The 15,620-nt window shown below is 40.9% G+C and overlaps 5 protein-coding genes across 5 annotated transcripts; 2 read left to right on the top strand and 3 right to left on the bottom strand.

Annotated features, from left to right (window-relative positions):
* Positions 1-281: 281 nt before the first annotated feature.
* LOC6567225 (suppressor of lurcher protein 1) lies at positions 282-12,630 on the bottom strand. The gene is made up of 7 exons (XM_032740065.2): positions 12,534-12,630; positions 12,290-12,458; positions 9,829-10,049; positions 9,219-9,767; positions 943-1,365; positions 679-880; positions 282-623 (listed from the first exon to the last, which is right to left on the bottom strand). The coding sequence occupies exons 1-7, from the start codon at positions 12,628-12,630 to the stop codon at positions 296-298; spliced, it is 1,989 nt and encodes a 662-aa protein (XP_032595956.2). The 3' UTR covers positions 282-295.
* LOC6567229 (DNA ligase 3) lies at positions 1,336-4,449 on the top strand. Its single transcript, XM_001993573.2, has 4 exons — positions 1,336-1,760; positions 1,822-2,629; positions 2,686-3,873; positions 3,942-4,449. The coding sequence occupies exons 1-4, from the start codon at positions 1,412-1,414 to the stop codon at positions 4,051-4,053; spliced, it is 2,457 nt and encodes an 818-aa protein (XP_001993609.2). The 5' UTR covers positions 1,336-1,411; the 3' UTR covers positions 4,054-4,449.
* LOC6567228 (fatty acyl-CoA reductase wat) lies at positions 4,941-8,813 on the top strand. Its single transcript, XM_001993572.2, has 5 exons — positions 4,941-5,133; positions 6,747-6,859; positions 6,925-7,435; positions 7,492-8,233; positions 8,653-8,813. The coding sequence occupies exons 1-5, from the start codon at positions 5,040-5,042 to the stop codon at positions 8,738-8,740; spliced, it is 1,548 nt and encodes a 515-aa protein (XP_001993608.1). The 5' UTR covers positions 4,941-5,039; the 3' UTR covers positions 8,741-8,813.
* Positions 10,732-11,850, bottom strand: LOC6567226 (calmodulin). The gene is made up of 4 exons (XM_001993570.2): positions 11,681-11,850; positions 11,401-11,619; positions 11,084-11,340; positions 10,732-11,018 (listed from the first exon to the last, which is right to left on the bottom strand). Exons 1-4 carry the CDS (start codon positions 11,720-11,722, stop codon positions 10,850-10,852), a joined length of 687 nt encoding a protein of 228 aa, XP_001993606.1. The 5' UTR covers positions 11,723-11,850; the 3' UTR covers positions 10,732-10,849.
* An 849-nt stretch (positions 12,631-13,479) lies between the features above and the next one.
* Positions 13,480-14,360, bottom strand: LOC6567224 (glutathione S-transferase D7). Its single transcript, XM_001993568.3, has 3 exons — positions 14,095-14,360; positions 13,889-14,030; positions 13,480-13,821 (listed from the first exon to the last, which is right to left on the bottom strand). The coding sequence occupies exons 1-3, from the start codon at positions 14,358-14,360 to the stop codon at positions 13,495-13,497; spliced, it is 735 nt and encodes a 244-aa protein (XP_001993604.2). The 3' UTR covers positions 13,480-13,494.
* Positions 14,361-15,620: the final 1,260 nt, after the last annotated feature.

Consider the following 15,620-nt stretch of genomic DNA (forward strand, 5'->3'; position numbering starts at 1 on the left):
ACAGTGTTGGTAATGCGAATATAATCAACAGTGCTGTTACACTTAATTGATTCGTGTGCCGATATATATATCGATATTTACAAATAACGATATTCTGAAAAATACTAAATTAAAAAATACTAAACGTATATACTTTTTTTTAAAGCGAATTTAAAACACATTGCTGACATTCTTAATTATTTGGTCTTCCGATATATATCTCAGAAATGATTAATTTAAAATATATATATAAACATATATGTTTCAATTAAAACTTAAACAATGATTTTTAATAATATTGATGCAATTTATATTTTTAAATATTATAAATTGAGATTACAATTGGTATTATTACGCTAAGAATTCTAAGTAAATGATGCGTTCCACTGGAGACATAACTTTGCATAGAGCCAGTGCTATCCGAGATATCCAGAGAACTTTTCTCAATCAAAGATTCAAATGTATAGAGAGCGCGGAAACCATTGGCTACAAACCGATCATTAGAATGAAAGGATACGCGAAAGAAACGTCCATCGGATCGGACTTCAAAGTCCGGTAATTTGCCACAGTGTCTGGTGAACTTGCGATCTGTGGTCATGAAATTGGAGAATTCCACATAATCGCTGGCAGTTTGGTGCTCACATCTGAAAACAATCAGATAAAGTATTTCACTTGGGGAGAGATTGTTACTCAACCTACGTGCTAATGCCTTCGACATCAAAGTACGTGAAGCGCAGGACAATCCGCTCATCGACTCCGTAGAAGTAGTAATTGCAGACAACATTCTCGGGATAGTAGCCGGGGAAATTCGGTGAGTGAAATAGACCCGTAATCCGTTCGCTGCTGTTGTAGACAAAGTTGCACTCATTTCCCTGTTGCACTCCCGACGTTATGCCAAAATCTAAATCAGAAATTATCGCTTTTAATGTTCTTCAAATTTTGTTATTATTATGCTCGACTCACTTGTGAGAAACCGGTACTCGGCACGAAATCCGTAATACTGCACTTTGTTGGTCATTTTCGGCGGATATTTGCCTACAAACTGCAAATGAAGATTTTGGCCGCTGGACATAAGCGGCTTCGGCAAAAAAGCGCCGCACAACAGTTCTTGAGTCTGGTACTTTCCGCGCACCTCTCCAAGCACATGCAGTGCATCCTCATCCAGACAGCTACTGGAGTTCTCCCGTTCCGTTGGTATATTAAAATCGTGAAATTTAATTTGAATGCGTTCCGGTTTCTCGGATTCAAATTCGTAACGGCATTGCACAACGACTGCAGAGTCGATATTCTTATTTATCGCTGTGCCGATAAATGAGCCCAACAGCTGATTCGACTCGAAGATGCCGGACTTGTTGACGCGTGAATCATACGTCTGCCGGCAGTGCTCTGCAAGGGAGAAGAAGAACGGTTTCATCATTGTTTGAAATAATTTATGCTTAAATTGAACAAGTGTCGTTTGTGGCGCTTAGCTGGCAACTGGAGCAGAACTATGGGCAGCAAACAGGCGCAGAATGAGGACAACAAACTAGACACATTTCGCCACATTTGCGATGAAATTGCGGGCGAGTCGAGTTATTTGCGAAAAGTTGAGAAACTGGAACACTTCTTCAAGAAGGGCAGCAGCGGCTCGGGCTTCCAAGGCGACACTCTGCAGTGGGTGCAGTTCCTTATACCGGGCGCTACGCAACGCGTCTACAATTTGCAAAACAAAGCGTTGCTAAAGTTATTTGCTCGCATTCTGCATGTTGATCAACAGCAAATGAATCTGGACCTGGAGCAGGGTAAGCTGCATAAAAAATGTCCACATTGGGGCCACTCTAAGCACGTACTTTGCTTCTGCAGATGGTGATATTTCGGAGACGCTACGCAAACACTTTGCCGGCTCGAGCAAACTGAAGCCGCAGGCACAAAGCAAGCTCTACTTGCATGAAGTGGAAACGCTTCTCTGCCAACTGGAGCAGCGTACCAAGGAGGATGAGCAAACAGAGGTGCTGCACGCGTTGTGTAAGCAGGCAACAGATCTGGACTTGCGCACGTTCATCCGGCTCATTAAACAGGATCTGCGCATTAATGCACGAGCCAGACACATACTGGACGCATTTGGGCCGCAGGCCTATCCAGCGTATCAATCCTCTCGCGATCTAACGGCCATTGTGGAGAACTTTGCTGGCAGCCAGGATACATCCACGGCTCCCAAAACTCCTGCAAAGGCAGCCGGTGGTAAGAAGATGAAGGTGGCATCAAGCGGTATACAAGTAATGACGCCTGTTTCACCCATGCTGGCCAATGCCTGCAAGTCTGTGGAGGAGGCATTCAAGAAGAATCCTGACGGATTGTACAGCGAAATTAAATACGATGGAGAAAGAGTGCAAATACACAAGCAGGGCGATGAATTCAAGTTCTTCAGTCGCAATCTCAAACCTGTGATGGATCACAAAATCAAAGATCTAAAGGATTATATACCTCGTGCCTTTCCCGGTGCCGACGATATGATACTCGACTCAGAAATCATACTGGTGGACACCGAGACAGGAAGCTTGCTTCCCTTTGGCACGCTTGGCGCGCACAAAAAGCACACATTTGAGAATGCCTCGGTGTGTCTCTTTGTCTTCGATTGCTTGCTCTACGATGGTGATGATCTGACACAGGTGTAAGTAGGAAACCACTTCAATACTGATATTGCAATGCTAATGCTTATAATTTTAGTGAATTTCGTAAGCGTCGCGAGATTCTGGAGAAAAACATTAAGCCAATCAAATCTCATGTACAGTTGTCCGAATCGGAGTTTCTAAAGACCAAGAAAGAGTTGGCCCTGATGACGGCCAAGGTGCTGCAAGCCAATCTGGAGGGTGTTGTTCTGAAGAATCCCGCTGGCACCTATCAGCCGGGCAAACGGAATTGGCTTAAAGTGAAAAAAGATTATCTTTTTGGTGGCAAAATGGCCGACACGGCGGATTTGGTTGTGCTGGGCGCGTGGTATGGCTCTGGAAAAAAGGGCGGTGTGCTTAGCATTTTTCTGATGGGCTGCTTTGATGCACGCGATCATCTTTGGAAGACAGTTACCAAGGTACACTCTGGCCTCGATGATGTCACCAACGATGATGTACACGAAGCACTGATGAAGCTTACAGATCGCGCCGATGCCAACAAGATTCCCAGCTGGTTACTTTGCAAGAAAGCACTCGTACCCGATGTACTGGCTAAGGTGCCAGAGCAAATGCCCGTGTGGGAGATCACGGGCGCCGAATTCACGCAATCCGAGGCACACACAGCAGCTGGCATCTCCATACGCTTTCCACGCATCACCCGACTGCGCAGCGATAAAAGCGCAATGCAAGCAAATGATTTGGAGCACCTGGAACAACTTTATGCCGCCTCCAAGCAAAACGTGAATGTGGATCTGCTATTGGCTAACAGTGAGCCGGATAGTAATGATACTTTGGAGAACAAACTTAAGGTAGAGAAGACGCCGACAAAGAGCAAAACAATTAAAGCATCACTAACAAGCAGCAGCAAAAAGGCAAAGAGATCGAAAAATGACACTGATGATGAAGAAGCAGCGCCTTCAAAAGGACGTAGCACACGAAAAATGTCTAAGTTAGAAGCACCATCGTCCGCATCACAAGGAAATCTGAAAGATTTCTTCAAGCCCAAAGCGATAAAAACGGAAGTAAAAAATGAGCCCACATCCAATTCCAGCAAATCTCCGGAGCTACTTAAAAGCGAGAGTAGTAAATTGTTTAGTGGTCTTCTGGCAAACTTTTCTGTTGATGCAGCCCAGAGCAAATACATGGATGAGTTTGTGCGTCATGGTGGCACATTGACAATGAATACACAAAAGGCTTCCTTGGTATTTCATGATGTAACCAGAAGTGTGGATTTAACGCAGCTGAGGTGCTTAGAAAATACTCGGCAATTACTTTTGGTAGTATAATATAATGAATGTAAATTTTATTTTGCAGGCCCCTCTACCATCGCAGCTGTCGTCATCTCAGTGTAAAATGGCTGGAAACATCAATACGGGCCAAGACTTTGCAGCCTTATCCACTCTATGCCTTAATATTGAAATCGTAGCCAAAATTATATATGATTAGTGCTTCAATGTTTTTGATAACCTGCCTGCAACGATTCTCTTTCAACTTATAAATAAGAATGTACATTTTTGTTGAATGTTAATAATTTTTAAAAGCAATGTATTGTAGCAATATTTTTTAAATTATATTCTTGCTTTTATTTAAATCTGTGATCCATGAGGATGATATCACCTTTTTCGTTGTCAGCAGCACACAATTTTATGCTGAAAAATTTAAAACTAAAAAAATAATTTAGATGTGCAGTGTAGAATGTAAACCTCAAGTGCATAGAATGTAAACCTCAAGTGACCTGTTATACGTCAAACAATTGGGACTGTTTAATCATGTCCGTATCTACTTTGATACAGCCATGCAATACACGCAAAATATATATGAAGCCACCATTTCAATTTGCTTATTCTATATACCAATCACTCACATTGCACTTCCTATTCACAGTTGGGGCTCAATGTGCAACAGTGGTTATCAATCAGGTGAATTTATTTGAATAATAGTGCTCATTGCATCTAGCTCTATGAAAATACTATATAACAAATTCGAGTTGTAGATCTAAAAATATATTCTAACAAGATTTAATTGCAGATGCAGATGCAAGACACTCCGTCGTGAGTTGCCGTCTAAAACCATGCCCTTTTCAATCAAATATGTAAAATGCTTATCTTTTTTTGGGGGGATATTATTTAGCCCAAAGTGTCGAATTTTTGGATTTGGGAAGAGAGTAAGTGTAAGTGACGATAGTAACGATCGTTATGTGAAACTCGTGGTTCTTTCTGTTATATCACACAGGTTGAATACGAGTGCTTGGTTAATCGCTTGATACTGAACAATTGCGCCTCGAATAAATAAGGTCAGCATGTTCTTTGCAGCTCTCATTCAATCGACAGCCGCGGCCGAGTTATATACTTTCTGTACAATACTATTTGCTTCGGAGTGTTGGATTTGTAGCTTGTGCTGTTAAACAAAAAAATGGGTGTTGAAAGCGTTGCGGAATCTGAAATACAAACATTTTACAAAGACAAGACAGTTTTTCTAACGGGCGGCAGCGGTTTCCTTGGAAAAGGTATAAGAAAATTCGAGTGAATTTACAAGAGTTGTCAGTTGCTGTAAATGGATTGAAATGCAACACCTTTGAAAATGACAAATTGCCCAAATTATTCACATTCAAACACATGGCTTTAGTGATTCAAGATCGGATACTAAATTAAATATACAAAAATATTTTGACAATCAGTAAATATACCATTTTCAAAAAAGATAATTAATTCTATTTATGAAATTAATGTCAGTTTACTTGAAATTACACTGGAAATATGTTTCGCTCTGATCTTATAATTGCTTTCCACAAGTGGAATACGTAATTACACCATCACAAATATTCTACAATCGGATAAATATTTCAACAAATTAACATAAGAGTTTAACTCTTAAAAAATAATAAATAAAATATTTTTCTACTATAAATATATCTTGTAAAAAAAACGCATGCTTTATTAAGCCAATGTTCTACAATCCGAATTAACTAATTTAGTTTTTCCACAACTATAGAAAATATATTTCTTCTGCAAGAATTATTTGATCGGTAGCTTGAAAAGGTTAATTTCAAAATATAAAAAAAAATATATTTTTCTCGATGTGTTGACAAAAGTATAAATACGTATAAAAATCTACGTTGCTGGCAATGCATCTGTACTCAGAAAAAATATTGTCAGCAATATTTACTAAATGTGTCATAGTAATACATTTCTACTATATTTCTGTGCTACCGTGAAATGCAGTTTGAAATACATTCAACTTTGGGCTATATAAAAATAAAATAAAACTTGACATAAAAAAGTAGGTCAACTGCTAAATGGAGCTTTGGTTTATAAAAATGGTTGATTTAAAATAGCTTGGCTCGGAGATACCCTGAACTCAAGTGTTAAATACATTGAATCCATTACGACACTGCTTCTAAGCGCACTCAAATGCAGTTTATAATGCAAATGCACTTTTCTTTCTGCCCGCCGCAGGTCGTGCAGGGTCAAATTAAAAATCAAATGAATGTTTCAAACTTAAAGCAACAACTGCAGACATTTTTACATATATTCTTGCATGTGTAATTTGTTAAATGCAATATATGCAAATACGGTTTCATAAAGAAAGTGGAGCTTTCTATTAGACCTGGATGCATTTTTTTCTGCTGATCAATAATATATTATATATATAGACTGACACGGCTCAATCGGCTCGGCTAATGATGATGATCAATAAATAATATATTTCATTAGATCAGAAATGTTTTCTTCTGCCCATTGAATACTTTAGCACAACTTATCTATACTCGTTTTAGTCTTTTTCAAATAAATATAAATACATTTAAATTTGAGATCTTGCTTCAAGTAAGCACAATAATTATCAAGTTTATTATTACCTTCTTTGCTCAACAATAAGCTAATTATATTCTTTAATCTTTAACCACTTTTAATGGGAGCGTGACTTGAGACAAAGTAGTCTTAACTTTATAAAGATTTGAAACGAAAAGGTTTTATACATTTTTAAATTCTAAAAAAGAATCGCAGGAGAATTCGTTATGCATATTTGTTAAGTGCTGGTATTGTTTAATAGCTTAAAGTCAATTGAATTTTATATATGCTAGTTGTGAAACTGTTTTGTACAATATTTGGTGAATTTTAGTGATCATTGAGAAACTGCTGCGCTCAACAAAAGTGAAACGCATCTATGTCCTAATCAGATGCAAGCGTGGCCAAGATGGGCTGCAACGGATTGCTGACTGGAAGAACAATGCCGTAAGTAGACCGCAAGTTATTTGGGAGTCTCGAAATGAAGCTAATTGCCATGAGTACACAACAAGATGTTTAGTTTGCTGCTCCAATCCGATGCTAGTTGCTTTAATCGCATATCGCCGATAAACGGAGACTGTCTGGATGCGAAACTTGGCATCAGTCAGGCTGATATGCAGCTGCTGACTGATGAGGTGCAGGTGGTTGTGCATAGTGCGGCAAGTGTACGCTTCATGGAGCCCCTGCACTTGGCAGTGGATATCAATACGCGCTCCACTCGCTTAATGCTGCAACTAGCCAAGCGGATGCCTCGATTGGAGGCATATGTTCATGTGTCTACGGCATACTCAAACTGTGTCATTGAGCATATCAACGAGCGCTTCTATCCGGAGAACTTGACCTGCACTGCCGAAACGATTCTAGCGCTGAGGGAGCAGCTGAGCGACGAGCTGTTCGACAGCATGAAACCAGCGCTGATTGGCAAATATCCTAATACATATACCTTCACAAAGGCGCTGGCTGAGGAGGTGGTGCAGACGGAGGGCAGCGGTTTGCCCATAAGCATCTTTCGCCCGGGTGTCAGTAAGTTCGTCGAATCATTAAGATCAGTAAGAAGATGTTCTCAGTCTCCATTTCAGTTATTGGCAGCTACAAGGACCCCCTCCCGGGCTGGGTTGACAATCTATATGGTCCCATGGGGCTAATAATCGGTTGCGCACTTGGAGTTGTGCGAGTTCTTTTCATTAATAGGTTGGCGCTCGCCCATGTTGTGCCTGTTGACTATTGTGTCAACATGCTGCTGGCCAGCGCTGGCCGTACAGCCAGAGATCATGCCACATGCAATAAAAATGCGCTTGCCACAAGTTCGGGAGCGTCGCCACAGTTGCCAGTGATCTACAACTATGTGCTCAGCGATAAGAACAAATTTACCTGGGGTAATTTCATAGATTGTTCACTAAAATTGGTCGATACATATCCACTGTCAAAAATGATGTGGCTGCCATGTGTATATATCGTCTCCACAACATGGATTTTCAACCTGATCGCATTTCTCGTTCACATTGTACCCGGGTACTTTATCGACATATCGTTGCGCCTGCGAGGTCAGAAGCCACGTATGATTAAGATCTATCAGAAAATACATGAAAATATTGATGTCGTAAAGCCGTTTGTTACCCAATCCTTTCACTTTGCGACGCACAACACGGACAAGTTGTGGAAGAGCTTGTCGCCACAGGATCAACAAATCTTTGAATTCGATATGGGTAGTGTCGACTGGAGCGATTACTTTTATCGCTCCCTTGGAGGCGTGCGTATTCATCTCGGCAAGGAAGTTAACACTGAGGAGAATATTAAGCGGGCTAGGAATATAATGGCAAGGTATGGGCTCCTTCAATTTCCTGAATTCAAATTGACAACAAATTTCTCATTTTTAAAATCGAAATATTTGGTTCGCTACAACCTACTATTGTTGTGATACTCGCATCGTAATTTTTATTTTATCAAAAACTTTTATTTTTTATAAAAGAAAGACCAAATTATTTTGTATTTTCAATTCCAAAATATCTTTCACTGAGGAATTTACGATTCTATAAATTAAAATCAACATCTGCATACCATTCAAATCTTAAATAACTATAAAATCACTAGATTCAAGTCAGAATTCATTGAACTAGTAAATATATTCATTAAATCTATTATTTACAACTTTTTACAGCAATTGTAATAACTTCTATTAAATATTTCGTTGTCCTTTAAACACGACACTTAACCATTATTTAAACTTTTTTTTATAACAGATATTACATACTTCATCGGCTCTTGCAGTTTGTTCTTTGGAGTGGAGTTGCTGCCATTTTGTGGAGATTGATTAAGCTCTTTTTTTGATTATAGATTCTTACATTGTTTAAGAGTACACCAAAACTAGTTCAATAAATAGTTGGCCAAAGGTTGAGTTAAATACCACATAGAAAAAATACGCACTGCCAGTGGAAAGTCCTGCATAGGATAGGGCTATCAACGTTGGCCAAAGGGCGGCTTTCAAATAGAGCACAAGTAACAACGCAGAGCACACCATTTGAACTAGTCGACAACTCAAAGCAGACTAAGCATTGATAGTTAAATAAACTGAACCACTCCCAAACCTCCAAACCACCCACAGACCAACTCAATTGGCCACATCCGCTTCTGATGGGGGGACGTGGTTTTCCGGCAGTCACAGATGGAAGCTGCCATTTAGCGATGGCGGCAATTGCGACGCCATAGTAGAAGAAGTTTGCCGCCATTTGGTGCCGATTAGCATAATTCGATTGAATCCTTGGGTATGAGTCAGAATCTATAACTAATTTATTGGGCGCCAACTTACGATTTGTACGTCCCGGCCGAACATCCTTTGCCTCCTCCTGCAAACTGTTCGCCCTGACGGGAGGCTGTTTCACGGATATGCTGGCTATGCTGGCTGCCTCCAAAACTGGCGCCACTGGGGACGATTGCTCATTAGGCACAAACTTGTATTTGCCGCGAAATCCTTTGGCCGTGCGATTGGAGCTGGCATTGAACTCTAGTAGCAGATCTGGCCCGCTACTAAGAATGCGACGCGTGGGACGCGGACTACATAGGACATCAATCACGGCATTCATATGCGCCGACTCAGCATCGAAAATGGTCAGTGCATCTAGCTGGCAGCCGCCGGTGGCCACTGGCGGCAGCCGGAGCTCCTCGAATAGCAGCTCCACACGGCTATCGGGACGCCCGATGAACTTGTAGGCGCACTTAATGTGTGCCGGATAGTGGGCAGGAAAGCGTGGTGAGTGAAAGTAACCCTGTCCCAGATTCCCATCATGTCCGGTGCTGGCAAAGAAGTAAAAGTCACAAAAGCTGTGCGGCACCAGGCGGCCATTTGTCTTGAAATTCTCTGCATGAAGAGCAAAAAATGAATTTAATTTTCAATATGTGTGGGTTTCACATTTGCTCACCTTGCTTCAGGAATCGATAGGTCGCCGTCAGATTTAAAGGCCAGCCGGCCAACTTTGTGGGTGGCTGCTGAAACCTTAGCCGCAATCCCAGCAGCCTCCCAGCGCTATAAATAGGCGTGGCATTTCGAGCGCTGTGCTGGCACCAAGTGTACGCCGGCAGCGTTGAGTTCTCGATGACGGGCTCCCGCAGATACGGAAAGACCTCCACGGCATCCAAGCAGCTGTCACAAAAAACCAAAAAAAAAACCCCGTTTTTTTTTCAAATGAAAAAATGCATCTTAGTGGTAATCATATGGCAATAGTATGGCCAGAGCGTAATGATGTCAAAAATTTATTGGCCGATACTTTTGAGGCTAACCGCTTGGCCGGCTCGTTGGGCAGCCTATAAATAACCGAGCGGCCAGCGAGCTGCCATTAAATAAAATGTTGCATTGCGATTTGGTTTGGTTCTTCATCATTTATTTTGATAAAAAGTATAACAAACGTTGGCGTTAAGGTTACCACACAAATCTCACGGTAGATGCCGACAGAGATGGTCATAATAAATATAAACATAAATAATTATATAAAATTAAATAAATCGCTAAATTAATTGATATTCAAACCAAAAAATTCAAAAAGTGTTTTATTTGGAACTCAACGGGAGATAATGCAACTTGTGAGGATGCAAAATAGGAAAGCGTTTTAAAACCAAAACTAATGATTATTCAAAATTATTTTCTACAGGATAGAAAGCAAGGAAATATGCATTGTTAGGAAATCCGATGTTTAAATCGTTTCAGAAAAAAATAATAGCACAGTAACTATTAACGACAATTGTATTAAAGTAATGTATAAAAAGTAACGAAGAGAAATGTAAATTGCTTCAATTAGGCGCGAGACAATAAAACAAATTATACTATAGAAACTTGAAAAACTTTATAATATGTTTATGACTTTGCTATTGAAGTTAATTGTTTTGCTTTTTTTTTTTGGTCGCTTTTGTTTTCTTTACAAATTGAACTTTCACTTTCTGATGTTATCAGTTTTTGCGTTTACGCATTCCACCCAACATGCGACAGAATGCTGGGTAATCAATCATGGGCGGTTCCTCCAATGTTTTGGGTTTTGCCATTGGAGCATGACTGAGCGCTTCCTTTGCCTCGCTGATGCTCATTTTGTCGCCATAGTTGGTCAATTCCTCGTAAATTCTATTGTGTTGAAGAGCGATTGCTATTAAGTCCAACTGAGAATATACTTTGTATACTGCACCCACTTTCTTTCATCGATCATTCCCGTGCCATGATCGTCCCACTTGCTCCAGGCTTCAAGCAGAACTTCCTCGGGATCCAGCTCTTGGGTGCGACGGCACATCAACTGTACAAAGGCATCATAGTCCAAAGGTTCTTGTGCCTCCTGCATCATTTGCTCCAGCAACTGATCGTTGGGCTCATAGCCCAGTGCCGTATAGGTGAACCGCAGGTCATCTCTCGATATTAGTCCATCACAGTCCGTATCGAAGAGCGTGAACACCTTTTTGTAAAGCAGCCACAATCAACAGCATTTGTGGCAGTCCTCAACTCAAACACTTACTTCCTTCAACTCCGCCAGCTTGGCAATGTCCAGATCTTGTGGCGCCACCTGATCATCGGCGCTTAGCTGTTCCGGCAACGTATAATGACCGGTGCTCTCCGGCAGCTTTAGTGTGGGATTGAAAATCTCATTGATGACGGCCATTGCCTCCGAATCGGTGGTCGACTGTGGTTGCTGTATGGTGGAGCCTTTACGCGCTGCACTGGCACGACGACGCCGCTGGACGGGCAGACAGAGGGGCTTAACTAAAATTCATGGCTTTAGCCAAGTTTGCACTCACGCGTTCCAGATCTTCCAGCGAAACCGAAGGATCCATCGACATTTTGAGCAATATGATTTCACACGCGACTTGCAAGCGTTTTATCACTTAAGATTTTTCACTTTTTTAAACAGGAAAGAACTTGTCACCACGGCAACGGCCAACGTTGTGCCCAACGCTCTGCCCAGGTTCCACTGAAATTTGTGGCATAGCTGCTCACCAATTTTATTGACAAATCGATTTTGAAATTGCAGTTTTTTTTTTTTTTTTTGTGTTGTTGTTGCACATTATTTTAATGCTGCAAAAATTGCTGGCAGCTTTGCACGAAATTGACACAAATTTGCGGTTGCGAATACCATTCATATATTTATATAAATAACCAGGCGTGCTGGGCACGGCTCCACGGACCCCCCACATGAACGGCCATATTGGCCTTCACAAGGTATTTTAATTACATTGCATTCGTAATTTCCTCGATGGCCGCTGCTGCACATTTGATGGCTGTTGCGCAGCTGCCGGCCGCCAACCGATCCAGATCTCGGATCGATTCAGATTTGGATTCGGCTGGCAGCGGGTGGCTGTCTGTAATTGTGCGGTTGGCTTGCTATGGCCGGAAGCGTTGCTACTCACCCGGGACGTAGTTGCAGCTGCTGCGGCTGAAAGGCTACAAGCTCATCGACCATGCCGCCAATGAAGATCATCAGGCAGTTGTTTTTGGCGCCCAGCACATGGCTGGCATTTATGCTCAGGCTGCCCCATTGTGTCGCATTGCGCTCGTTGGCATGCAGGCACGAGCAGTCTACAAGCAGTCAAAGTGCACTCTCATTAATTATGCATTCAAAATCCTTCGTGAACTCAGCAGCCAAGAACTTACCAAGCCACAGCTGTGGCTGTTTCTGACTATTGCCAGCCACTCGACAGCCACTGGCCAAAATCAGTGCACAGAGCAAAGTTAAGCAAGCGGCCGCCATCTCCAGCGGCCAAAATGAGACTGCGCTGCGAGGTGTTAAGCATCGCGATGTTATCCTGCCACTTTCCATCGCTCCTGCGCCGGTTTGTGTGCTTTAAAAATAGACATGAGCCACCCCCTTTCAGGGGGTCCAGTTAGGTTTAGCAGTTTCACGAATTATTAAATTTAAGTTGCGGTTTTTATGAAGCTGCCCCTACAGCGGCAGGTGTCGCCATCGCCAACCGTTAGTTTCCATCATTTGTCCTTGTTTGTGTTGGTGGCGCCACAAGTAGAACAAGCTCTGACTTTGATAAGCTATTTTTAAGTGGATTTCATCTCACAATGATTCACAGTTACAAGTGCTCGGGGCGAGAAGCTACAAATTGGTGACTATGTGGGTTTTTCCTATTGATATAATTTTAGGACTTAATAGCACATTAAATAGCTGTGTTTGTGTAACTAGAATCGTTACTCACATATAAAAAAATGTAATTTAAAGTAAAATATATAAACACACAAGTTCACGATAATAAGCAATGTGTTCAGTGGTACAGCTCTCCATATATTTATAAATATTTTATTTTATTTATTTAATGTGTACTAAAACAAGTTCCGAATTAAATAAAATAATAATAATAATTATAATAATTATCTAAAAACAAAAATAAAATAATTGGTGATAATTTAATAATACCTTATTAAATATCTGGTAATATTTAAATACAAATAAAATTCGATATACAAATATAGACTTAAAACTTACCACTTTAAAAGAGTTTGTCTAACTCAACATTGAAAGCTAAACGCCAAATACAATTTATTAAATACAACATTTACACAAACATGAGTATTTGTATATAGTTTACGGATATATAGATATGTATAATTAGGAGCCACCTGTTTGATTCATCTTGGCCTTGAACATGTCCGCCAACATTACAGCCTTGCTGCCATTCAATTCCTCGTAGTCGTAGGGCGCCATGTGCTCCTTGCATCGCTCCAGCCATTGCTTGGCATGCTTATACGGCTTCAGTTCAAAGTCAAGGGCCTCCAGTTGGGAGACGGTAACGAGCAGTGCCAGATCCGCAATGGTAAAATGATCGGCGGCAGCGTATTCTCTACCCTCCAGTATTGCATTTAGCCAGCCAACGGCTTCGGATAACTTGGCTCGTTTGCCCTCATCAAGTGGGGCACCAATGAACATTGTGGGATACTACAATGAATCAGAAGAGACCATGATATGAGTAAGTCTTTGATTTGGAAGTCTTGCAGCTACTCACATAGTAGTCGGTTAGTCGCATGTAGAGTGTGCCTAGGTCGAAGTGTAGCCGCTGATCCACGAGTGCACGCACCCGTATATCCGAAGGATAAAGCTCGTCTGTTTTTCCATAAGCAGCAACCAAATATGAGAGAATGGCGCGACTGTCAAGATATTCAAGTCGAAAGGGTGATCAACTTTAATCAATAACAAAAATCCAAGAGTTACCTTTCCCATAGGACCAGTCCCTGATCGTTGATTGTGGGCACACAGTGTTGCGGATTCATGGCCACAAAATCGGGCTTCAGTTGCTCACCCTCCATTATGTTGATGATCTTCAGTTCAAACTCCAGCCCGAGCATTTTAGCCAAAAGTAGAATACTGCGACAGGGCGGACTGGGTGGCAAATAGTAAAACACTGGTGTGGACATTTTCCCACCTCTGATAAGTAGGCAGTAGACAAATTCAGTTACAATCTGTTCGGTTTGATTCATTAGTTACGACTGAAAGAAACTGCTCAAAATTGGCCAGCAAAATGCGGACCAGAGCTGAGTTGCTCTATAGAAAATCAATGCATTGATTTTAATATGTTTTATTAACGCAAATTGTTAGGCACTTTTATTCTAGCCTATAATAGGGACGACGAAGAAAGGTCAAATTTACATTTGCTTTTATTTTTAAATAATTAATTACAACTATTATTTCAAGTGGACGAACTCAACTATTAATTATGAATTATAAAAAACTAAAATTTTGTTTGTTTTCAAATTAAAAAAAATTGCAATTTATATTAAGAGGAAAACGTCAAGTTTTATATTATATTATTTTATGGTACACATTATGCAATTTGTTAGACTTCTTTCACAATTTAAATATATCTTTCATTGGCATCTGTTCACTTTGTTTTTTGGTTTCATCATAATAGCAAAAGTAGAAAAAAAATTGGTTTGAGTTGGAGAAACGATAATAAAGTATTTTCTAGTTAGTTGTTTGCTTGATATTTATTACTAATTATGATTATTTTACGTCAACTTTACTATTTGAATTGAAACAAACAAAAAAAAAAGATTCGTCAAATATTTGAAAGGCTGGCAAATACTCATATTTATAGGGTATGCAAATGTCCAATCCGATACCATAACGTAGATTATCGGCGACATGTTAATTGCAACACTTTGCCTTACTTATTTATCCATTATTGATACGGGTAAGGGAAATGCCCCACCAGCTGTATACTCACACAATCCTGTGCACCAGTTTGTGTTGCACTATGGCCACAGAGTCGATGTCAATGCAGTTCCCCAGTGTGCCTGAGAGTGTTGAGCTCTGCTGTTGTCGCAACGGAGCTGAACAGTTGTGGTCCTTGCTGGCTGTGGTTCTGCTGCTGCTGCTCCTGCGCTGATGATGTAATCTTGTTGTTTTAACTTTTCGACTGGGCTGTCCGTCGTTGTATCCGCCTGCCTGCCTGTTTGAGTTTTCAGTATATTCTTGTCATCGGTGGGTGCTTGGCGCTTTGTTTTATGTTTGTTTTGTTTTGCTATTTTCGTTTAGTTTTCATAGCGAACGTTACCTGGACGACCAGCGCGTCGCCTCGACTAATGTGTGTTCACCTGAGTTGAGCTTGAGGGGGTGCTGTAGAACAATAGCTGCTGCTGCTTGATTGGGGGCGGCCGCCGAAACTCGGTCAGGATTTCGTGTTCGTGTTTTGTATCTAAAATTAAGCCACTACATAATTTGTTATAGCCAGTGTTTTA

The sequence above is a fragment of the Drosophila grimshawi genome, unplaced genomic scaffold, assembly GCF_018153295.1.
Source record: "Drosophila grimshawi isolate 15287-2541.00 unplaced genomic scaffold, ASM1815329v1 contig_311, whole genome shotgun sequence".
Classification (NCBI taxonomy): Eukaryota; Metazoa; Arthropoda; class Insecta; order Diptera; family Drosophilidae; genus Drosophila; species Drosophila grimshawi.